Source organism: Temnothorax curvispinosus, unplaced genomic scaffold (assembly GCF_003070985.1).
Source record: "Temnothorax curvispinosus isolate PA1 unplaced genomic scaffold, ASM307098v1 QBEX01014279.1, whole genome shotgun sequence".
NCBI lineage: Eukaryota > Metazoa > Arthropoda > Insecta > Hymenoptera > Formicidae > Temnothorax > Temnothorax curvispinosus.
In genome coordinates, this window is record NW_020224059.1 from 190,740 (window position 1) to 216,167 (window position 25,428).

Genomic DNA, 25,428 nt, shown 5'->3' on the forward strand with positions numbered 1-25,428 from the left:
TTAAACCGAGTTCAAGACTGCCGGTGGAAATGGCATAGCGCATCTTATCCAGCTGTCTTATCCGAGTAGCATGAATCCCGGCATCGCAATTTATTGCGCGTATAAAGATTTTAATATGTTGTATATTTTACATACTATGAAAGACGTCGTGTCGCGCCGCATTTATTGCGCGGGTGCGTTGAACTTGAACCGCGCAGACCGGCGTATATTTGGACGTCGCGTCGCGTCGCGTCGCGACGTGGCGCGCCGGTGCGAGCGGAATTTGTCGCGTCGTTGAACCTGAGGATGAAGAGAAGCGAGCGAGCGCAACCACCGTCCATAAGTAGTCGCTTCCGGTCGTACTTTTAATTCGAGTCAACTTCAAACTTCCTCCACCGTGGATTCTCTACGACAGCGGACGATGCGTCGTGCGCATAATAAGACTCGCCGATTAGGTATGCAAATTCGTGGCTGATCTCTTTCGCGACGTGCGACGAGCATGTCTCGTCGATCAAAATCGACAAACGCGCTCGATATACGGTAAATTAGCATTTAAGTAGACACATAAGGCTTCTACAAGCCTCGGCTTCTTGATTAATCCTACAGATTAATTTTTTCTATCATTTTTATACATTATCACGTATTAACTTGCAACGCTAAAGTATTGGTAAGATCTGTAAAGCGCGATATTTAATATAATCTTAAATTAAAGAAATCAAGAAGTACCCGTTAGTCTATCGTTTAAGCAAGGTATAAAGTTGTTAATGCTTGATCAGCAATTCTGTATTGAATACGTGCATAGACCGATTATTATCTTAACGGTTCTTGTTATTAACTTTATATGTTATCAAAGATACAACGCACTCGCCATGCATATCTTGGCAATAAAGCTATTAGCAGCAAATTGATAGATTATACTGCGGAACGTTTATGTGAATTATTAGATTGATTAAGATACTCAATGGGAAATGTTCTTTCCTCTGCCTCGCTTCCGCCGATAGATTATCGGATGACGTAATCTCGGGATCATTAATATACCTGTGCATGCGTGAAGTGGCGGAACCACTATATCTTAAGATGACACACGGGATAAATAATTACGTACACGGGTCCGGCATTAACGATAGCAATAGCGCTGACATCAACCAGTCATTTTTCCTCTCAATTTAAAGATACAACGCCTGGCACATGCAATTTCTACGGCACTGTAGTTTGCTGCAAATTTGCCCTGTAATTAACTAATTAGTGAGCCATCGTTAATTGGTTGATTAAGTACCCGCTCGTCGGGAATTGGATTGATACTGACGCGAGTCGGAAATTGCTGTGTATTATCATTTCACTTTGGAAAATGCATATATGTAATATTTTATATATATCTGTATATGCACATAACATATGATTATATGTATCTTTGTGCATATGTGGCTTTACATAACGCGATTATTTAGTTATTATCACACTGCAAATCTAAGTGTTTTATTTAATATACTTTTGTAGTCACTTTTTAAACGTTTAGAAAACGTATTCAATATAAAAACACATAAAGCATTTTTTTTAAGCGTTACACACAAAATATAAAACACTAAAACCGAGTTAAAATAAAACACTTTTTAATCAAAAAAGCGTTTAAAGTAACGTTTAAAAAGTGACTACAAAAAAGTGTATTAAATAAAATACTTAGATTTGCAGTGCACAAACCGAGTTTGTATTGATATCACGTTGAAATCGTCACGGGCAGTGACTGTCTTGGATTCTCGAAGTTTACACGTATTAAATTTCTGTAAAAAGTGTCCAAGTATATATTAAGCAGTCTGAAACTATATCTGAACAACCAAAAGAATAATATACTTTTAGCATGCACTTCAGCATGTATCTTATATTCCTACCTTGTACAAAGTTAAGTATAAGAATAATGAGTACGTTATGCGTGAAAAGATAATCTATTATTATATTTAAAAAATATCTTTAAAAATTATACTTCGTTAATTTTTTAGACAAATATCGTCGTTAATTAATCACTTCCGATCGTATATCGCTCACATGTGAATGCTTCTTTCTAAAGCGTGTCATAAACTTAGTCTAGGTGTGTCTAATCTAATCTGTTTTAATACTCGAAGACCCCTTACGTTGCGTAATAAATTCTCAGAACTTCCGGTTCGGCGAACAAAGACGAGTGAGCTCGCACGTGGCGCTGAATATATACTTTCAAATGGAACGCGGATTGTGCCGTGTCATCTCGACGATGAAACGCGCTATCCGGAGTGATTTGGAAGATAATCCGATGGCGCGGTTATAATTCAAAAGACGATGTTTGAGCTTCCAAAGCTGGCCCGGACGAGTGTGTGCATTCGTTCATTCATTTTGACTCAGCCAGGATAAGTGTGTTACGTGCCTGTGGATGCACGATGCACGGCGACATTGCGCTGTGTGCCCCACATTATGTATGTGTGTTCGCGCGTGCGCGCGCGTGTTTATGTGTTCGTGCTGCTTGCGCGAATGCACCTCTACGTGCATACAACTGCCGCTAGCTATATTCTCTGATTGGGCCTGGCCAAGCTCCCTCTTGCCTTGCTTCCTGCTTTGCATACCTAACTACGGAGGAGAATTCCTCGGTAGGACGACTCGGATTGCTCGGTTCGGCTTAATTTCGAGCTTAAACCGGGATATCTCGCGATTGCAACCATCCGTCCCCCCCCTCCACCCCACCGAGGGTACCGCGCTCCGCTACACTCTGGTCTGACCCGTCAACGTCCGAGAAGGTGAGATTTATTTCTGTATTTTTTTTCCACATGCAAGTTTTCCAGAGCTGCAGCGAGAAGCGATCAAAATATATGACATTTGGACACTCGTGACATTTTTAGCAGGCGTTAATATAACTGCATAATACTCAATGTTCGCATCTAAATTTATTCTGTACACGGATTTATGTATATGCTGCGTTAATATATTTATACCATTGATAAAAAAATATACAGTAAACGTTTTCCAATATCATAATTCGTTAAAATTAACACAATGTTAATTTGTGGATTCAAAATTAACTCACAATTAACCATTACTGTGAGTTCCTATGGCGTTCATCATCAGCTTTCGTTTTTCAGGCGCCCGATAAATACTGTTTAGCACTTCTTCGTAATGGCCATCACAAATTATTTACACAAAATAGTTCCCAACAGTTCTGTACTTTAAAAGAATGTTTTGCCTCGCTTTATTCTCGAGATAAAACTTCTCTGCTCGTAATAAATGATGGGCGTCTATCAACTCCAGGAAAAGACTTTTTAATATATGTCAATATTTGTTTTGTTGCCAGCATCAGAGCTGAGAAATTACAGTAGCAGAACTCATAATTTTAAGTTTTTCATTTATCTACATTGAAAGAACTTTTGCGGCGTACATGGAGATTCATAAGAAATCAAGAGACACGGTAGTGTTTCGCGCCAAGTACACGCGAAGCGAGACCGCACCGTGACTCTTTTACGCGATGTGATGAGTTGCAAGCACCCGAGATTTTGAGATCTCGCGATAACTAGTGAACGGATCAAGTTCTAACTAGGCTTAATCGATAGCTTGGACCAAATTTATATAATAAGTGTCTTTATTTTTCCGTTACGTGTCCTACAGTCAGTTCTGGACTGTTTCGATGAAATTCAATCACAGACATGGTTCGATTTGAGCAGATATGGTTTGATCTGAGCCGTCGAAGACCATATTACACTTCATATGTATGTTATATATAGTTGTATATATGAACATATATGACCAGATCTGCGCAGCATGAGAAGTCATATCTGAGCATATCTCACCAAATAAAATTTGATCTGCTGAGATATAATTTGATCTAGTCAGATCTAATCCTTTTTTCCCGGAACCTTTTTTGAGCAAAAAACATGAAAAATGAAAGTTACAACGTTGCTGCAATGTAGCTGAAATGTTTCTTGATGTTTCTTGCTTACTGAGATATATTTTACAATGTTTAAATTTAATTATAGAATTTTTTGCGATCCACTTAAACTGTTAGTTTTTGAACAATAGCTGCTTGAAAATTAGTTGGAGTCAAATTGATCCTGTGTGACAAACGTGTTCGACAAAAGGTGACAACCGAGGGTTTATCACGTACCTTAATAATAAGCAAGCGTCTGTTGTAAGAAAATTGTTTTGTGAAATAATGTTATTTTAGTCAAAATAAGAACCATAGAAAATAAAACGTTACAAACCAAATTACTTTATAAAACAATGTGTTTGATATCCGAGGAAAATGTTGCACAATTTTATCAGCACTTCAAAATTAAAGCGTATACATAACATTTTCTTCAGAATATAAGGCCAATAAGGGACATGTAGAAAGATGTAATTAAAATTCAACAGTAAAGAATTGGCCAATCAATCGAAAATTGCTGAAAAGATAAGGCTATACGATTTAAAACTCTCTGCTGTAATTAGTTAATTGGCTTACTCTGCTTGAGTTTTACTATTTATATTTTTCTATGTGTGTAATTTTTTGGTTTAATACATCTTTTATTACGATGCAAATCTATATATTTCATTATTTCAATATTAATAAGAGTCGAAAATTTTGATATAATAAATATCAAAGATCCAATAATTATTTGAGTTACATTATAATCTAATTTACTTAAGTCTATGTCATGATCTGATAACTTGAATTTGTTATTTCAAAATCAGTTCAAAGCCAACCAAATTAACATTGGTTAAGCTCCGCGCGTTCCGTCTCATGAGCGAACCCTAACTTTTTATGCATTATCAGTTTAGTATTTTAAACACAAATTAAAAATATAAATATTACTGTTTATTATAATAATTGTTAAAATCTGCAATATTGTAATAATTGTACAGATAAAAAAAAAAACAATTTGGATGTACAGAAACTCTTCTAATAAACTTTACAAATAACAATAAGTTTTACTTTTTAACTTGACAATGTGGGTAAAACGGTGTGTACTTTAATCTAAATGTTTGATTAATACGAAAGACCGGAGCTATCTGTCTACATTTTACGCTTTCTTAAAGTTTACTGAAAAACTGATGAAGATATTGAAAAGTTAAACTAATAAAGATATTGAAAGGTTGAAAATTTTATTTTTAATGGTGTAACCTTTCAAGCTTCCTATAAAAAAAAAACGTGATTAGAATCGTTTATCATTTAACATTTTAAAGAGATGAATATTTTACGTGCGGGCAAGTCAAGCGATAGACATGCAGGTGGCTCCGTATACGGGACTATCTGTCCACATAATAAAAAACACATTATTTATATTAATTTTTATACTTATTTTTAATATTATTTATTATTAATATATAATATTAAAAAATTGTCTAATCTAAAGAGTCAGAGCAATAATAGGCGTTTTGTATAAACTTTCTGATAGGATTCCTTGATAGGATTAGCGTGGAGCTGACTTGTTTTTATTCGTTCAAACTGATTTTGAGTCCGTTGCAAAATCAATGTGGTGAGTTTCTTTTATCTTCTCAATTTTTTAAGTCTTTTTTTTTTTGCATTTGAGGCAATTCTTTTGCATTGAGGCTTTACTTTTTCCTCAGTAATGTATGAAATAGAAAATACTAAATAATTTTGGACAAACTCATATATATTTATTTGACGTGTATTTTTAAAATAAAAATTTGGCGAAGATTTTTGAATCGCAGAATCAAGTAGCTGCTCGTAAGTCATTTTTTTACAGTAGCGAGTGAGAGTTCGAACATTTATTTCGAATTCTAACGCCATTTTTGCGAAAAGATTCTCGCTCAATTTTTAATCTTTTAATCGCCTTAAGTATAATTTTATTAGATAAATCTACCTTATCGGTCTTTCTTTTGTACGTATGCACCATTATCTACGTATAAAAAAAACAAAAAACAATCCGTCATTGAAGTCTGTGGACACATTACTCCATCAAAAATAAAACAGATAGCCCCGACCACATTTTTCAGTCTTTAGCATGTTGCAAATTTTAGATTATGCGGAATTAAGATTTAACGCTTCTCACACACATCTGATAACTATATATTAATTGATAATATTATAAATTTCTTGTCTTAATTTGAGTTAAATTACTGTTGCATAACAAATCTTTCGACCGTCGAAAAATGTTGATAATCGCTTTCGCTTTTTTTTGTAACGCATGTTGTGTCTGTGAAAAGCATCGCAAGATAAGAAAATAAACTTCTGAATCTTTTACGTAGAGCTTTTTTCAAATATTTGTTGGAATGGTAGAGATATCTATCTCTTAACACATGAAATAGCAGTACTGTGGACGCATATAGCTCCCGTAGACAGATAGCCTCGGTTTTCCCTATTGTAGAAAGAAAGCTAACTGACTCAACTATTAGCAAGATTTAAACTAAACAATATATCAATATTTATGTTTAGTAAAGGTTCGCATGTGTCTCTTAGTAATTCTAATTACATTAGTAGTTTCTTATTTTTTAATCTGTGTATACATGCATTGCAGATCCAATGTGGGCATTGTGGGGGACAATGGACAGTCCAGCAGTGGACAACAAGAATCTAAAATATACAATTCACTTTTGGAATTTGTTAATGATTTACCAGATGACATTCTTATGCAATACCAGGAAAAACAATAGCGTTGACGAAGATATTAGAATATATCAATAAATAAATGTTTGACAAGGAATTTTATTTACATGGAGATTCATAAGAAATTACATGTTCGCGGAAATGCCACAACCATCTCGTCTCGATATAAAATGAGATCCCTGCGTCCGTCCCAAAAGGAAGCCGAATCTTTTCCCGCACAAATTAATATTTTCTTCTAATTTAAAAAATTCCACAAGAATAATAAGTTTATATAATCATCGACAAAAATAAAAGGATTCAAAAATAAAATTTCATGTTTTTGTTTTAATATGTGTTGTGTATTTTTGTCTTTTTTTGTAGGATCTGTGTTTTTCGGTCATATTTTCTAAAACTCATTAGGTAGTCACACAGATGTAGAAGTTAATAGAAAGGGTAAGTTTTCCAATTACGCCCATTTTACCTATAAGCTTAAACGATTTTAGAAGATATGAAAATTTCAAAATGGAGCGCGCGTTAACGCTTTTATTCAAAGCTCTGGGTAAAATCACAGGAACGGACGTTCGCACGGCTAAGCATCGAACGTTCTCATATCGATTTTCCAGTGAAAAGGAAAAGAGGACTATTCGAAAAAAACATTTCGCTTCGCCTCGTTTGCATTGCCGGGAACGATTTTGGGCGCGATCCCGGGCGCACGGATCCGATAGGAACTCGAATTAATATAAGACCGCGGCGAATTCCGGGCGACCAAAAAGAAGGTGTCGCCCGTAATTACCAGATAGCCGATAATTAAAGCGCGACGAAAGGTAGGACAGGAGAGAGTGAGGAAGGAGGAAAGGGACCAACGAGAGCGTGGAATTTAAAAGTTAAATTGTGTTTCGTTCATGAATTATGCATTTGCGTCGCGAACTCTCCTGATTCGCGAAAACTTTGATCTTCCGGGTGCATCATATCGGTCACATAACCGTTAACACGATGCACTTTTAATTGACGGATACTACGGCAAGCATTTTTCTATACTTGTTCGAGACGTTCGTCAGTCGACCGGTCCCCGTTCGCTTCCGAGCGATAAACGTGCGCCAATTATCAATGCCATCCGACATTATAGAAACACCTTGAATACAGCATAAGGACGAAAAGAGTCTCGTTGCCGAGTCTTCAACAGGCTAATTCATCCAAACGTGACAATTCTATTAACGCGGTTCGCGCGCGGATCGAACGAAGAGGAGTTGGCAGTTATTCAAACTCGCCTTAACGAAAACAAATAGAAGTATTATGTATGAATATACATATATACATATAAATATACATCTTGCAATTAAGTCTTACTGGTTACTGGGAGCAATCGGAGAGCCCCTCGACAACCATGTCCATATACAATTTACAAGATGAATTTCTGGAGACTTGTAGCGATTAAATTAACATATACGTATCAAAGCAATGGCTAAGTCAGAATATGCCATATAACGTTCCATTAATTTATGCAAATAGATATAAAGGCCGATTTTATGAACAAGATGGTCATCAGTCATGATATTGGTACTTAGCCGGCACGATTAAATTCAATAAAATAGTTTTTGCATATGGTAATTAAATAAAATTAAATAAAGTTCTGAAAGCTCTTAGCTCTTAAAAAAATAATAGTTTTGTGGTATAATTTCGTGAATTATATTAACAGATATTTTGACAGTTGATAAATGATTTAATCAAATATTGAAATTATAATAATAAATTAGCTATTCGTGCAAAATTAACTATTCTGAACAACATAAGCCGCTTATAGTCAATGGAGCACTCGAGTTATATTGAAATAGATTCCACGATGCTAATGGATGTTGTATCAGAATCCATTAAAAAGAAGTTAATATATATCTTCTTTGTTAAAGCTTAAATATGCAATTGACATTATGTGACATAAAATGTAACAGTTTCTATTAATTGTAATTTGTGTTTAGACTGTTTAGTTGATTTCTTGATGCGCGCATAAAGGCTCTTGAAACTCGCGTGTCTCTTTTTTAAGTTCTGCTTCGTCGGTAAATTTAGGAAAAATTTTTCCTCGATAAATATTAACTATTATAGTTATTGTAGTAGAACATTTTATGCTGCAACTTTTCAAACTTTAAGTTTTAACTTTTAAATTTAATCAAGTCTCAAATGAAGTTCTTTTAGATAGAGTTTCTTTCTAAATGAATAAATTCAGCGAAATCGTTTTAACTATCAATATCAACAGCTTTATTAATAATATTCATACTCAAGAGACCGTATAAAATTTCTGGGTCATGTTCAGAGTACGCGAAGGATATCTCTCGGCGCTTGGCTCATAAATTGACATTAATAGTTATTAACGTTGCGTAAGTCAATTAATACTTTACAATTTGTATTGCCAGTTCATCGTGTCGTTTAGTCGTCCGTTACAATTTAATTACGTTATACACTTGACGTTTACGACGGTATCCGATAAAAGTTTTTAATTAGCGTACCTCCCGCGTGCTTCCATCCGAATCAAGATTATCAATTATCCGTCGTCATGGTTTTATTACGACCTGACGGAAAGTTTTCCCGCGAGTATGGCCGATAACCAGCCACGTATAAAAAGAACAATCAAATAAATCAATAAACGAAGATTCAGCGTCATCGTTATATTATTCTGTTACCGATGTACGCAAGTTAGTTGCTTTGATAGTTATGCAATCAGAGTTCTGCTACGTATCGACGTAGACAATATTGCGTAGATGTATCGTGAATTCCATCCGATTGGTATGCGTGCGCGTTGCGCTCCGTTCGAGAATCAAACTGCGACGGAATCGTACCTTATTTGAGATATAGATTATTTTGTACATCGACGTTATACTGCAGAAATAGATAAAGCGTTTATTAATATTCAAGATTTCTAGAATAAGTCCTCTAAGAATAAATAAAAAAAAAAAAATAAGCAAAGAAAAACAACAGAAAGAAAAAGAGAGAAAGCAGTTTTCATAGAAATTTAGAAGTACAAAAAAATCTATATTAATATTAATAAAATAATTAATAATAATCTTTCTCTAATTCAAAGTGTGTGTCATGCAGATTTCATAATCAAATAAATTCCGTGCAAATTGAATAATTCCGAATAATTTTGACCATCCAGAATTTCCATCGAAAAATTTTGTACAGAATATTTTTAAGTAATATAATGTTTCAATAGAATAATATATTTTTAAATGTAAAATACTTTTTATTTCCTTAAATATATATGCATTAATCTTGCACAAAATCAATGATCAAAGTTAAAGCATGTCGATAATCATTTTTGTAGAAAAAAGATTCCGGAAATACGATATACCCCTTCCTCTCTCTCTCGGAGACGATACCACCGCGGAGTTCATTTTCGCACGGCGTTCTCGCGCGCAATTGTGGAATATTCAGCCGCGCTCGAGTATCGGGGCCTCTCACGCGAACGGGATGCAAATCGTAAAACCGCTTATGAGACCGAGGCGAGGGTGTGATGCCGCGAAAGAGAAGAAAACGAGGTGCGACGGAGAAAGCAGGGGAAACGCGGGATCGCGCGGGGAGGCCGACGCGATGCATTAAACCTTGACAAGCGCGCGCGCGAGAATCGTGAAAGCGCGATTTACGCTTCTCCGATCCACCGCCGATCTCGACCGCCCGCACCTGGGCACCTGAGAGCGATGAATCGAATACGATTATCGATGCATCGCGAATACACCCGTCGCCGTCATCGCGCGCGGTGTCGCCCGTGATAATAAATTCTCGACCCTTCCCGGATTAGGAGCAGCGAGAAGGAGACGAGATTCTCCTTGCCCGGCGATGCTTATAAACGGTTTCTCCGGCGGAGAGGAACTCGCTGCAGAGCGAAGCTCTTTTCGCTCGAGGACGTATACACGAGCCGGCACTTCGTAAGGTTTGCATTAAACTCGAGGAGCGAATTCTTTGATGAAGTCGGTCGACGGATTTTCCTCGCTGAATATTTGATCGTGCCTTTTCGCGCGATTCCTGCGTTTTCGACATTAAATATATAGCGTCTTTATATTCTTTCATTATCGAACTTCTTTCCTGTAGAATACGCGCACCCTGCTATAGTACTAAAGAAAATTAATTTGCTCATTATTAAATATCTTATATGTCTAATTAAAAGCCAAAAGAATAAAACTTACAGAGATTTTTGGGAGAATAAATAGTAGATAATAAGATTTTCTTTTTAATATTAGAGGGGTTCAGTTCACGGAAAAGCTCATTTCCAATCACTTGTAACTATATAGAAAGTTATCAGCCTGCCGATATTTGATTTGAAATGAAGTCGAGATCCCTCAAGGAAAACTCGTATATCTGTATACCTACTATATATAGCGACGTTCTTTTGTAAAAACGAGATGCTATTAGATGAAGGGTCTCCACGTTTCCCAATAATACTGGGGAATGCAACTTCCATGAGATAGTTATATTACGTGCTTTATCAAACACAAAAATCGACACATGCGCGACACAAAGTTGAATCCCCCCCCCCCCCCCCCCCCCACGGATTAAATGAACGTCCCGGAAATGGGAGCTATTTCCGATATCGAAAAAGACGTGAGTTCGAGATTTCGGTGGCATTAGACGCGACATGAGCGTTGATTGGCTGGGAACGTATCTGAGGATCGCCTTTACTACAAGGCAGCTCGTTTCCGAACGTCTTTTCTCGGTGCTCGCCAATAAACGGTCCGGTTGCTTCCTCCAGGGCGCAAAGTCGTTCCGACAAATGGAACCTCTCATAGAAAAAATTGCAATGGCAATCATAAAGCAATACAAGAGAAAAATTGAGCCTCGTAACGCTCTGTCGTCACTGCGCCTCTCTTGTAAAACTCTTGTTAAGGCCAAATACACCGTCTCACGGTCATCATATACCTATGTTCGGCCATGCCATAGCGATATCAAAGCCAAGAGAGAGAAGAAAGAAGAGAGAAGAAAGCATATCTTCCATTTATAAAATTTAATTATAAAAATTTAAAGCTATTTGTGAGAGAGAATTGCAAGATATATATAGTAACAAATAATATTTTTCAAGTTTTATATATTTAGTACAATGACACAGAAAAATCAGTCTAATCTTTTTTTATTTATTATAATTAAAAGATCAATATTTTAAACAGGTGACAAATTTATATAATCGTTTAATATTTTCTTTTACATTTTTTACAGATGTAAGCAAATTACTTGAGCTTTCCTTACGAGCTTTCCTTACGAGCAAATGTTCATTAAAAGATAAAAGAATTCTCGTTTAAGTTTCTTTTGTGTTGCACAAGGGTAAATTCTCTAAAGTAACTTTCGATAGCATTTAATATTACACGGACTTATTATCTGTCTCTCTCGATCTATCATAATATTGCGGCGCAGCAGAGGGGGTGGGGGCAAGGGATATAAATCAAAGTTTTCGCATTCGCTCGCCGCTACAAGGAAACTTTAAGTTTTCGCGCTTAATTTAAGTTTGCATATTAAGCCCAGCAACAAAATATCAATTAATTCTTGCGAAACTCGTAGCCCGTCCGCAAACATCATCTCTCTTATCTGTCCATCGAGATGTATCATAAATCACGAATTTCGTATCTACGCGCATCTAGCTTCTGTGTGTACCTGATATATTAAAAATAAATTCCCTCTCCCTCTCTCTTACTCTCTCTGACAATTACTCGCTACCCGTCTACCCTACGAAAAATCACGTAGCAAAGTTCCTCGTGTATACCAATTAATCTTCGCTCGACGATCAACAATTTCTCTTTGCTCTAAAATTGTTGCATAAACACGCAACAATTTTAACGCTTCATCGATAACCGCCGTTTCTTTTCATTTTAGTAATTCTGAGATCGTTAATCATGCAGTTTTTTTTTAAATTTAGTAATTCTAAAATCCGTGCATAATTATGCACATTATTTTGCAATTTACGGAGTTTCGCTTCTCCGCGCGTTCGAGCTCGAGCGAAAAAATGATCTCTCGCGCGTTAAAAATTCCGAGTGCCGCCCCTTGAAGTAGCTTTTCGATCTGTATACAGCTGGGTTCAGGGGCCAATCCCGGATTTATTTCCGCAAAAAGCAAAAGATTGGTATTCATATCAGAGAATACACTTCGAAGGTAAGCGGCTTTCTGTGTAAGTAAGAATGGAGTAAGGTACTCACGTTAGCGGTGTCGTCGAGTTTCCGCTTCCACGCATCGCTACGTTCGATTAAAGCGTTCCACTGCTCGGAAAGTTTATTCACTTCGCGGCGAATGCTCCGCGTCAATTCGCGCGCCTGCTCCTCGGCGCTTCGATATCCCCTGGAATCACCGTCCAATTCTCTGCCTGCTATAGAAAAGACAAATAGAAAATAAACCGTTAAACGTTTTTCCCCAGAACAAACCTGCAAAGCTCTAGTTTTTATTCCGCTTCCAGACTTTCGTTATTTTACAAGTGTATTGTTTCAAATGGATGAAATATCAAATTTCTGAGTTTCAAAATATTGAAAAAATATGATCGCGCGTACATTCCTATGCGGCAAAATTTCTCTTTGTGGCCACGTCCCTAACATAATATTACTCTGCATCAAAGTCGTTAAGTAACAAATAGACCAAAGATCACATTTTTCCGACTTGACTTTACGGTCTGTTAAAATACGAGCGTGTTATATTCGTCGAAGAAACGAAGAGATCGAGTCGAGCGAATTGATCAAAAATAACACGCGCCTCTTTCCTGATTTCTCAACACTGTCGATCGATAAATTCATGCGGCGCGATGATTAAATGCTGATGCGCAGAATGAATCGCGGCGAAGACCAGCTGGGGAATATCGCGAACATAAATCAACATAACACACGGTAGATAGGGAGCCAGCGAGAGGGCATATATAGGTACGGCGTCACCGTTATCAATGCTAAACATGCATATAAAAACTGTCCACCGCATGATACGATGCGTGATTCATAGGACAATTAATTCCCGGGATAGGCTTGGGATAACTCGAGCTCGCGCCGTTTCTGCTTTTCGTTACGCGTGAAGTTCCGGATGGCGTAGAAAAAAAACACATAAAAGGGTTCCTTGTGAATCTCGTTGGATGCCAGTAATCCACGCGCTACCTCGACATTTTTACGGGTTTCCAGCGAGATACGCGCAGTAAATCACGCGATAAAGGCGCGTCGATGATATTAAAAGATGGGTAAAACGATTTGGTCAGAACGGGACACGTCGTCAGGCGCGGCCGTGATTATCTTTCGCGTCACGATGGCATTTGATCGGTCAATCTAGGAAACGGTTTAATGGATGACAAGCCGCGGAAAAGCGCGGTGCATGTCTGCCGCGCGTGCGGAAAATGAGAGCAGTTTGTTGCGATAACTATACGCGCATATGTCGCATTACGCTTACGCAGACACGCACGTGTCATTTCTGCGCGCACGACACATTTGTAATAATTGATAGTTATGTTATTTCGATGACACAAATAAAAATTGCAGGTAAAAAGTTGCTTCACAATCCTCTTACAAACTTTTTTTTGTCGCGAATATTCCATCTGTCAAAAGGAACGTTAAAAACTAAATTAATTCGTTTGGCAACTTTATCGTTTTTCGTATCATCGATATATATTTCAAAATAGATTTCAATTCAAGAAAAATCAACCACTAACCACGGTCGAGAAATTTACGTTGCCTTTTAAGTCTTTCAATTTTTTTATAAATGCGATTTTCAGAGTTTTAGATGATAAAATTTATCGGGGACGCCCATGACCGTTTTTCCTGGTAGATAACTCGGTGCTCGCTATCGAGCCGTCATCCAAAAGGCGGCAAAACTCGGCGCGGTACTAAAGAAATCGGAGGGATAGAGAAGCTTTTTATTTCGTATCTCCGAACGATTTGAGCTACTCCCGATAAGAGAAATGCGCGCGATCTACGCGTTTTCTTTCTACGCCATCGGATCCACCGATCTCCCCCGCCGAGATCGACATGTCAAATGAAACCGTCACGTCGGATTGGTGATGCAGCTTCTCTCCGATGCAAGAAGGATGGCGGTGTCGAAAAGCTGGAACGATCGCGGTAGACAACAAAACGAACCGAACGAAAAAGAACGTCTCCGAAAGTAGTCTGTTGAACGAATTGAATTAGGCGACCGTGCTCTTCGTCTCTCTCAAGCCATCTATTCAACAGTTGACGCTCTACTTTCCGGGCACGTACGCCACTAGTTTATCTAACTCTCACTCCCTGACTTCCCGCTCTCGTCTCCATCCACATCCCCGGAATGTCTCGCTAATTCTTTCCTCCATCACCGCGGCGTTTAGATTTTTCAAGAAGTGAGAAATGGATGACTACGAAAGTAACGGCAAGATTCTCCAGAGGAGCGGAGCGTAAATTGCTTCTATCGAGCCATATATGAATAAAAATATATAAAAACGATCTGTACGAAATGCAAAACTTTCATTCTATTTCGCGTATTAGCAAACTGTATTGTAATACGTAGTAACAGTAACGGTCGAAAGTTTTCGGCTCAAGGATATAAAAATGAGTTGAAAAAATAAATCAACCATTTTTATTTTTTAATATAGTCACTTTTTATTTCAATACTTTTTATTTTTTTATATCCTTGGGCTGGAAACTTTCGGCCCTACGTAGCTCACAATATCAATTGACTCATTTTATGATTTATCCATATCATTATTTAAATATCACTGAATAGTGAGTATAATATAATACAAATAATAATGTTCATTTATTTAGTTTTAAAAATTATTTTCTGACAGTTTAATATCTTCATGAATAAAATATATACGTTATTCAAAACAGTTACGAGATTATTTTTCTTTAAAAGTCTATAATGATATATAATAAAGATATTTGATGTCTTGAAAATTCCTTTTAACGTCCAAGTTTTATTTTTAGCACACAGAAGCTTTCTCAATCATCATAATTCGATCTACAGAATTATTCAAAGCAGTGATTTTCTGAGCAATATAATTAAAAAATTATATTCTATTTAACAAAACCTGATAATATTAGAGAATTATACATGTTCCTATAGCTATGACAGTCAACATTAAAAAAAGACAAAACGGTTCTTGGTCAACTATTTCTATCTGACCAATCAATCAGAAAGAAATTATTGACGCGCGCGTTCTAGTAAGACGGAGACGTATAATTAAATCGTTTTCAATTCGTAGACGTAACTACAGAGATGTATGTAAAGTGTAAAAATAAACAATCCGCGGAAAAGAGGATCTGTCAAAAATCTAATTTTTCAGACAAAAAGGATTTAATCTATCTTGACAGAAGAAACACATCGGAAAGATTTTTCATCAAACCTTCATTTATTTATAAATTATTATAACGACCCAAATATTTTATTTTATTGTGAGATGTTTCGAGATATAATAAAATAGTAAATTCGACCTCCGAAGCTAACGGGAATAAAAGACAGTTGGTCGATGAGCTTCGCGCGAGGGTCCGAAATTCCGGCTATGCTCCGATCGGGGGTCGCGAACCCTCGTTCGCGGATAATCTATCTCGACGAGTTCAACGTTCAACGTCGATATTGTATAATCCGGCCTTACGGCGTGCGCGATGTTATTCTGCCAGAAATTTATCGACGTCGGCCGGCCTGGTTACACTCGATGCCGCGCACGTTTCGCGAAACGTGACTACCTACGGAATGAGTGAAATCGCGCGCGGCCGTCGTCGGAGTTGCCCGCTCGCAGGAGCCGTTCCACGTTATTGGGATCGAATCCGTTCTACGCAGAGCGAAGCTATCGTTATGGTTATTCCGGATATCTTACGTCGGATATTACACGCGGCACGGTGAATGACAATGACTGCAGCCGAAAGCCGCGGTACTATATATATATACCTTATACACGAATGAATAATGTTGGTGTATCGCTTCATACATATAAAATTCGTTCTGAATGTTTTACATTAATATTTTCAAATTTGTATCTAGCCTACTTTTTATATACTTCAACAAAATCGTTCTCTGAATATGTGAAGCGATACACCAACTCGTTCGCAATTTATAGACGAAGAAGTGATTGTCTTGTTATGTTAATAGGTACCTATAATCATAGATATAGGTACCTATAATATGAATTTACGATATTGAAAACAATATAATAAAATGTGTGATAAATAGTATAATTTTTATAAAACACGCTGACACGCGATATATTTTATGATCGTGGACGTTTGAATAAAGTACGAAATGTACCTATTGCAGATATGATTGAATATACCTATTTGTTAATAAATTTAGAAAATATTGCTGTAGAAATTTATATACATTTTCTGTCTGATATTTAATCTTATTTAATTCATTCAATTCTTCCTAAAATATTCTGGAAATTAGATAATTTATATACACATTTAAGAATATTGTATGATTGTAAATAATATGATTGTAAATATAGATTATTGATTCTGATAGTATATTAATCTCACAATATTGATATAACATCACATTGAATACAGACTGTTATAAACACGATGATAGCATTGACAAACGAATTTGCGCGAATACGGTTCGAGTAATTAGATCACGTTTTGACGGAGACTAATGAACTTACCGTCAAAACTTGCTTAAATTATCACCAGTTGTTACTGTTTGTTTGGTTTGGCTATTTCGATATTTTGCGTCAATCGCGCGTTATTCCGATAAACGATAATAACTATCGTTCATTGACGTAGATGTATGTTCATTCAAAATGTATCGAATAATATTCTAATGAAGATTAACGAACGATTCGCATATCATTAATTGCATACGCAAATACCAATAATCTCTCCTCGTTATTTCTCGTTATCGAAAAATACACAGGACTGCAATAGAAACATCGTACGAATGTTTTCACTGATTCCATAAACATTCGGTTATTAGTAATCGATTGAAACATAAAAGAAATTGGAAACTTTACTCTTATTTGAAAGTCGAGTTTGTTAGTAGCAACCGCGTTCAAAATGTGCTATTGCGCAATAAATATTTCTTATTGGCTATTGGATTTATAAAGCAAGAGAGAGAAACGATGACATAAGATCAGGTCGTGCTTTCCTCCGGGATTTCAGTAAATTTCACCTACAAGTTTCCGGTTTCCCCTCAGGGACATCGTTCCTAAAGCTCCCTATCCATCGGTACCGATGTACTGCGATACTTCTAATTCAATTGAAAACCCCACGTGACTCACGACGGAGTTACGTTTATCTAGCTGAAGTAAACTTTTTTCTAGCCGATAGAGCACAAATAATCGCGCAGTCAGAAAAAAATTAAATAAACGCATTGTAAATATATTTATTAATACAATTTAGGATTTTTAAATAATAAATAAAACAGATCTTATATATAATTCTCAATTAAGTAGACACAATTCATGTCATTTTCGGTCGAGCTGGATCTTGATAACCTAATAATAATAATACTTTTATAAAAATTCTGCATATCTTTTCCAACTCAGCAAATTGTGCATCGATTATTTGTCTGTCTTGAAACGCAGTTCTCCGTTAGAACAGTGAATCCACATACTTTAAACCGATTAATGAATTTAACTTTTGACGCTAATAAGTATCCTTTTTAAATTATTGTAAAGAATTTATTGCGAAAACTGTCACTCCAGCCAGGGTTCGCACCTGGGCCTTCCTTCCAACCGTGACGGGCATCTTTACCAATTTGATCACTGAACCATGTAGTGATACTTATCGCAATAACTGATAAATATTCAGGGAAACACTTTTTGTTTCAAAAGACGTAAATAAACAATAATAATTGATTTTTCAACCGATGAAAAGGACAGAAACAGGCAAGAAAACCAAGATTATTTTTCATCAAATCTATATTACTGCATGTAATGTAGATTACACGTGTAAGATTTAATTCGCGATATCCGAAAACGTATATAAAATTATTGGAAATGAAATCTCCGCGCATTAAATTGAGAATAAATCAAAGAAATCAAATTCACCTCGATGTATTATTTAGTATTTCCCTTCACCCTTTCTGTTCTTCCTCAATCAGAGACGATGTAATATGAATAAAACATCTCGTCTAAATTTTACAACTTTTGGAGTTGCTGATACAGAACGAAAACTGGAAAGTGTACACTTGTGACTAATTTCGAAACCCTTCATATCGATTCTCGATAGAGTTGCATCAGTTGCATTAACACCAGAAGTTTTATTTCAGAATCGAATATTTGAAATTATATTACGATAAAATATGATATCACATAAAGAGAGAATTGTTTGCAATAGTTACATAAAAAACACCTGTATAACGTACATTGTACGTACATTGTATACATTGTATTAAGGATTATCTCTCGATATAAATAACAAAAAGAAAATTGTAAATGGAAAATTAAAGCTAACATTTTTAATACATGTACATTTTCAATGAAATATAGGATTTTTCTCACGTAACTTATTAAAACGTATCTTTATATATAGTTGAAAATAATTAATGATCATAACATTAAATCTTCAGATCTCAGTGATCTCACACATTGAAGTTTATTAATTTTTTAATTACGTTTCAATACTAAAATATAAATTTTAATTGATGGGAATTTTTGGGTTTCGCGTAGTGATGGGATTAAGTATCTTACAAGCAGATTCGAATTTGTTAGCGTAGTTTCGAACTCTGATTATTTCGAAAAATAAAAGCAATATTTCAAGTATACTCGAACCTGGACGAAATAAGTTCGACCCCTCTATGAGTATCTCGAAAACTAAGAATGTTATTTCCAAGTAGACATACACACAAATATCTTTTCATTAAGTAGTAAAGATTCGATTCGTTACGACAAACTACTTATAAGTTATACATTTCAAATCCTGCAGGCCGCTCATTCTAAAAATTTGAAACTAACTAATCAGAAGTTTGATTATTTCGCAAGTATAATGTATGAAACATTATTTCTTATAAATATTCGAATCTAAGAAAATAAAACTTGATTATTAGATAATTTAATTCGGATTTTTAAGTACGTATTGAACTCGATCTCATCTCTAGTTCCGCACTTAGTTCCTGTATGATGTATTTTTGTATTTTCATCCATTTCTCTACGCTCATATATTTTCATACAGTAGATCAAAAAAGTATTTGCACACCTAGTTTTCTTACAATAATTTTATTACAAAATACTTTTTTTGATCCATTGTACATTCTGCATTCTGTATATTCGTTCACTACGTGAACGTGTCTTTGTTATTTCGTCAGTCGCTTACCAGAGCTGCAAATGGGCAAAGAAAGCTTGAAAGCCTAAGAAGAAAAGAAAGTTGAGACAAATATATGAGGACGGAGAGTTAAGTTTGAGTTGCTCGACGTGCGATAGAATAGTTCCACTTTCTTTCTTCTTTTTTCTTTTTAGATTTTATTTATCGGCCTATCGCGATTTTCCCCACGCTACCCTCATTATTGTTTTTTCTTTGAAAGCTTATGATTGATACGCGGAGAATTATTTCTCACTGTGCAAATTCACAAATAAACATAATTCTCGTATCTCGCATCAGATATCTATCCGAGTTTTCTTAATATCTGCGCTTTCGGCGAGGTGGGATTATGTAAATGAAATATTCAGAGCGTCGCAGTTATACGCGTTCCTTGCCCTTGCCGCGCTTGAAAAGGGAGCGACAGTAAAGAATGAAGCTCGTTTCTGGTCTCGCGGGTTAGGTTGCAGAACCGGGAGAAGAAAAAGAAAGAAAAACGCAAAATATTTCTCAGTGGCCTTTCAGTCTGGAAATCCCAGTGCAAGCACAATCGGCAGTTGTTCTTAGATTCTTGCCGCGCGGCATGAAATTCTCAGCTGGCGCGGAAATTCACGGAAGGTAAAATGTGTGAATTATTAAAACGCAATTCGCAAGTTTATACGCCGGGAAAGAGAAAGGTTAAATGAAATTTTTCTTATATTCGCGACAAGATCAACTGATCATCCGTGTTCGCTGCAATACACGTAAGATTTTATTAATCTCGGCAAAATATCGATAGTTCAGAGAGAGGGAAATGTGAATTTTCTTCCAATCGCTTCAGTAGTCGATTCCTTCATATCGTTCACATGAAATATTTTCTAATATTATATATATATTACATGTTATATTAAAAACCGAGAGAATTAATTTTGAACATTAGTAAGTATCTTCTTGCAGACTCGAAGTAACGTTACCGAGAATAATCATTGATAGCAAGACAATGGTAGTAATATCAATTCGTTAATTATCAAACGGGAGGTATAAACAAAGAAAAGGAGAATTCTGTGCTCTCTTCCAAACCGATAAATCGGCGAGATAGGCCGAGATAGACTCGAGATTATTGCCTCTCTTCCCGGAAATTGATATGAATAATAAGAATAAAAATCGCGAATTGTTGAGATATTGAAAGGTACACCACCGTTCTTAATTACCGGGACCGCACTATCGACGAACTCAGTCTTGCGTTATAAAGTGGTTTCACTAATGATGAACGTACTTGGCCGACTTCCTTTGTTTCTTCGCGAGATGTTCATTCGTATGAACGAAGTGGACGATATTGGAATTCCGAGCTATTTGATTGTCTCATATAAAAGTAATATTTTAAAAATACCACGAAAGAACGCCACGAGAAAATCAATCATAGTAAAAAGTAAAAATAATCAACATCAATACAATTCCACTTTCATGAAACATGTTTCTGTTCTTTTAAGTACTTTTATCACTTTTGAAAACGCTTGAAGTACTTACCTAATATATTACGTATTATAAATTTTTTTTTGCTTTTCCGTGAAATAGATTAAAGAACAAAAGAATACAATTTGTGTGTAATTCAACTAATTCATAACGTACCTTCGGAGTCCGATGTGTCCGACAGCGGAGGCTCATTGGCGATGTACTGGCGGCCGCTCAGCAAATTGTTCTCCACGACCGGCCGTTTGTCCTCCAGCTGCCTCCTGAAGCCACGATGGTCGTCCTGTGAAGGAGACGCGTAAATCGTGAAACAAAAATAACGAGACAAGGAGCATCGGTGTCTGGTGCAGTGCCAAGTTTTCTCTTGGCGTTCAACTCTTCGCCGAGGAAAGAGGCCTCAAGAAATTAGCCCTTTCGACTAAATTCATCTGTCTGCAGTGACAGGTAGAGTAGAATAATGCCAATATTGATGGATATATAATAGTGATGATATCGTCATCGCTATAATATCATTATTTTCGGCAGTATAATTACTTAAAAGTTCTATTACTATATATCAATTAATTTAATAAATAAAGCAACTAATAAGAAAAGCAGAGACATATGTATGAAAATAAAAGTAAATAGGTATTGCACAAAAGAAAATATAATTATTTAATGCTTGATTTTTAAAGATATTCGTTATACACACAGCACACATATTAATTATAAGTTAATAATGAGATATTATATTATATAATGAAAAAATTTAATTCAAATAATAAAACATTCTTGATGAAGATGCGATACCGTCAAACACTGCTGCATCGTGCAGAGATATTAACATGTACGTTCGTAATTACGTTTGACGAAGATATTATGCAGCGAGGTTGAAAATTAGCCCGCTGCAGTCGGCGAGAAGAACTCGAGTGGGTAAAAAGGCACTCTTACAATATTGCGCGCCCGCTAGTTAACGAGATTATCTCTCGTCGTTCGCGGAGTTTTGGATTTGCTGCTATAGCAAGACGCCACGGATCTTTTCGTCGCGCGTCGAGAGACGCCCAGATGGCATGTTCGCGTCAAGTTTCCTTTTTTATATCGCTATACGAAAAGAAAATTCATCGCAAGAACGAATTCGTGGAGCAAAGAGACCGTCTTTAACTGTCATCTGAGTAAAGGATTTTCTTGTTTTCACGATTGCGTTTGCAAATATGATTGACGGTTCTCGTTAGCTTCATTCGACATTTATATTTCGTAACAAACAATAAATTAAATCAAATAAATAAATAAAGGGCAACGAGCCGTAACAAGATGACAGTGTTAATATATTCAGTGTAATAATACAAAAATAGTTACAAACGTTTCTGTTCTAATATCGAACCACAAATAAATTAAATGGATTCGCGTCTTGTTTTTCAAGTCTCGATATCTTTCGCGTGATTTTTCTTTTTGATTTTTTAACGCGTGCTGCAGTAGGCACTGTGTCACCGCTGACAAAAAACAGTTGTTTTTTGAAGAATAAAATCACATATTTCTTTAGAAGCGTCTGTCTGTGCTTTTACAAACTGATTGGGAAAATAATGACATGATACATAAAACCATCTCAAAATAAAGATGCAGGTTATGTTATTATTTCCGATTAAATAATTGCATTTTTAAAGGTAATATACAAGCTACTTTCTCTCTCTCTTTCATCGTGATTTAAGTCGCTATTTATCACCATATATTTAACATTAATCGAGAATTTGCAAAGACGATCTTGAAGAAGATATAATATGTCAGAAGATAATGCACATTGCGTATTGTTAAATTAGATTGTTAAATAAACTGGTAAAATTGTTCTACAAAATAGATTTCACCATATGCAGGCCATTAATCATTTTTATATTTTTCGTCGTTATTTTCTTTCTTTGCTTCCTATTTCGAAGAATAATGACGCGGCGTGCAGTGAGTGATAGAAATCTCATTGCGGTTATTCTTCATTTTTTTTGCTCTCTCGCAATTGTATAGATTTCTCTTCTAAGGCTTTTATATTACAAATAATACGTTTACGTATGAATCATACTTTTCTTACGAATGTATGATTTAATTGCAAAGTGGAATTAAAAACTTTACGGGATAAACAAATTGCAAACGGATTAATTACGAATAATTTTACTCTCATTGTAAATTGTGCGCACAGAAGCGTACGTGCGTGCTTAGCTAGCTCTACGAGTTAAGATTAATGTTAATTAAGAAATTAGAACAATTTAAAGCTGTCCATCCACTTGGACAGTTAAACGTTTTCTAATTGCTTGCAGCAAGACAATTCCCTTATCAATGTGGTTACCATTACGAGAGGTTAATTACGAGGTATATATACAACGTGAGGCAACAATGCGCTGATGCGTATCGCAGTAATATACGAGCATCTGACACTAAGAATCTTCAGCATTTAACTGCTCCCAACAGTTATTGCGTATCTCACCGAAAAGATAAATTATTTCAGAACAATTTTTTAATATACAATTCTCCACGGAGAAAGAATGTCCTTTGTCTGTTATTTTATACTCAGCGCTAAAAAAAAAACAAGTAAAAAAAGATATTCATACGATAAATGATTTAATTATTTCAGAACAGTTTCATTTCAGAATTCTGTAAAAAAGAGACCTCCTTTTCTCATATTTCATGTAGATATTGCGACAAATGATAAAATTATTTTAAATTTAAATGCGTTACACAATTTTACGGAGAAAGTAATCCTTCCATTTCTCATTCCCGCGCGACGGAACAAAATAAAAAGGAATTTAGACGATAAATAATCATCTGCCTGACTCATTAATCCTAAATAAGTATGAATCATTCAATAAATTTTTTCCCGATGGAAGCAAGCTTTCTTTTATTTATGATCTACCCACGTAGACGAATTTCGAATATCAGTCGATACTGTTATCCGTTAGAGAAACGAACGTTAAATATTTCACGAGCTATCGAACGTCGACGGATCTCTCCGTAAACAATTGAGGTAACGTCGCGACGAGAGGTCCGGGCTCTCCAGCAAGCCGAAAGAAACACATCGGCATAAATTCCGAAGGTTGACACTCGGCCAAAGTGCCCGGCCGAAAAATATAACCACCAAGCGTGATCGTCCTCGCGCGAAAAGCGAAAATTCCGCAAGGCCGAAACGAAAATACCAATCGGTCGCGCCGAGAAAAAGATAGGCGTCGAAAAATGCACGCTCGAAACCGCGGACGTGTTTCGTCGCGAACCAGCAAAATTCATCGAATTCGCGGGCGCGAATCGATGCGCCTCTCGATGTCGGCCTTCCAACGTAACGTCGGCGGTTTTGATTTATCAACCATATTCGCACACGCGCAAACGAACGAATGAACGAACGAACAAACAAACGAAATGGGCCGCGTGCAAAAGGTGCGTGCGTGAAACGTTTCGTCGTCGTCGTGGACGGCTCGTCGCCGGGACGTGTAACGATGCCGTTTACAGGCGCGCGAGAGTTTACGCGACGCGTCCGGGATCGATCCGCGCGCGCGCGCTCGCGAGCGAAATGGAATTTTCAGGACGGTTCTGTGGCGTAAGAGGAATGGCCGTCGCGCTCGTTACACCGTCGTTGTAACAGCGACTAAATCGCGTGCGATCGGCTTTCATTCCGATTGCGTGGGCGCAGTAAACGGTCTTCTAATTACGCGTCTCTCATTTCGACTTCGATACCGAGATGGGCGCCCGGCTGCGACAGTTTCGATTCCGATCGAGCGAATTCATTTTCCCTCCGCTATTTCGTATTGTAAAAATGATTTCTAACTTTTATTTGAAAATATTGAAACAAAATGTTTATTCTATAATTACGAATCGTATCCAGAACTACGTAGAAAATTAAAAATAGAATTTAATTTATATAACGGCGACTTAGAGGCTTATTCTGTAAACGTTAACGATATCGTTACGTACTTTGCGCAGCTTTTCTGTGGTATATTATATCTGCGCAAAGCACGTAATGATGTCGTTAACATTTACAGAATAGATCCCTTTAGTCAACTTTTATGCAAAATGTTGTGTGCGAGGTCGAAAGTATTTTAAGTATTACTTGAGAAAATAGTTTAACGATATTGTTCATGCTAAAATAGTTATCGATAAAAATGATGTAGATAAAATTAAAGTTTAGCATTGCATTATCGTTGTGTCAACGTGGCATTTATCCTTCTTTGATTTATTAATTGCCTAGAAATAATCTTAGAATTCCTTTAAAACAATATAACGTTCTCAACTGATCTCAAATTTCAAAGTAAATTGATC

The 25,428-nt window shown here is 36.3% G+C and overlaps 1 protein-coding gene across 9 annotated transcripts in view; it reads right to left on the bottom strand.

The window, feature by feature from the left end:
• LOC112464527 (dystrophin-like) overlaps positions 1-25,428 on the bottom strand; it is a 455,372-nt gene that overhangs the window by 57,338 nt on the left and 372,606 nt on the right. For 8 of the 9 annotated variants that reach the window (XM_025031567.1, XM_025031559.1, XM_025031568.1 and 5 more), the window contains 2 exons: positions 21,322-21,445; positions 12,685-12,851 (listed from right to left, as the gene is read on the bottom strand). In XM_025031567.1, coding sequence (XP_024887335.1) covers positions 12,685-12,851; positions 21,322-21,445 — 291 coding nt within the window. The remainder of the gene's footprint in view (positions 1-12,684; positions 12,852-21,321; positions 21,446-25,428) is intronic. The other variant, XM_025031560.1, reaches the window with a different exon arrangement.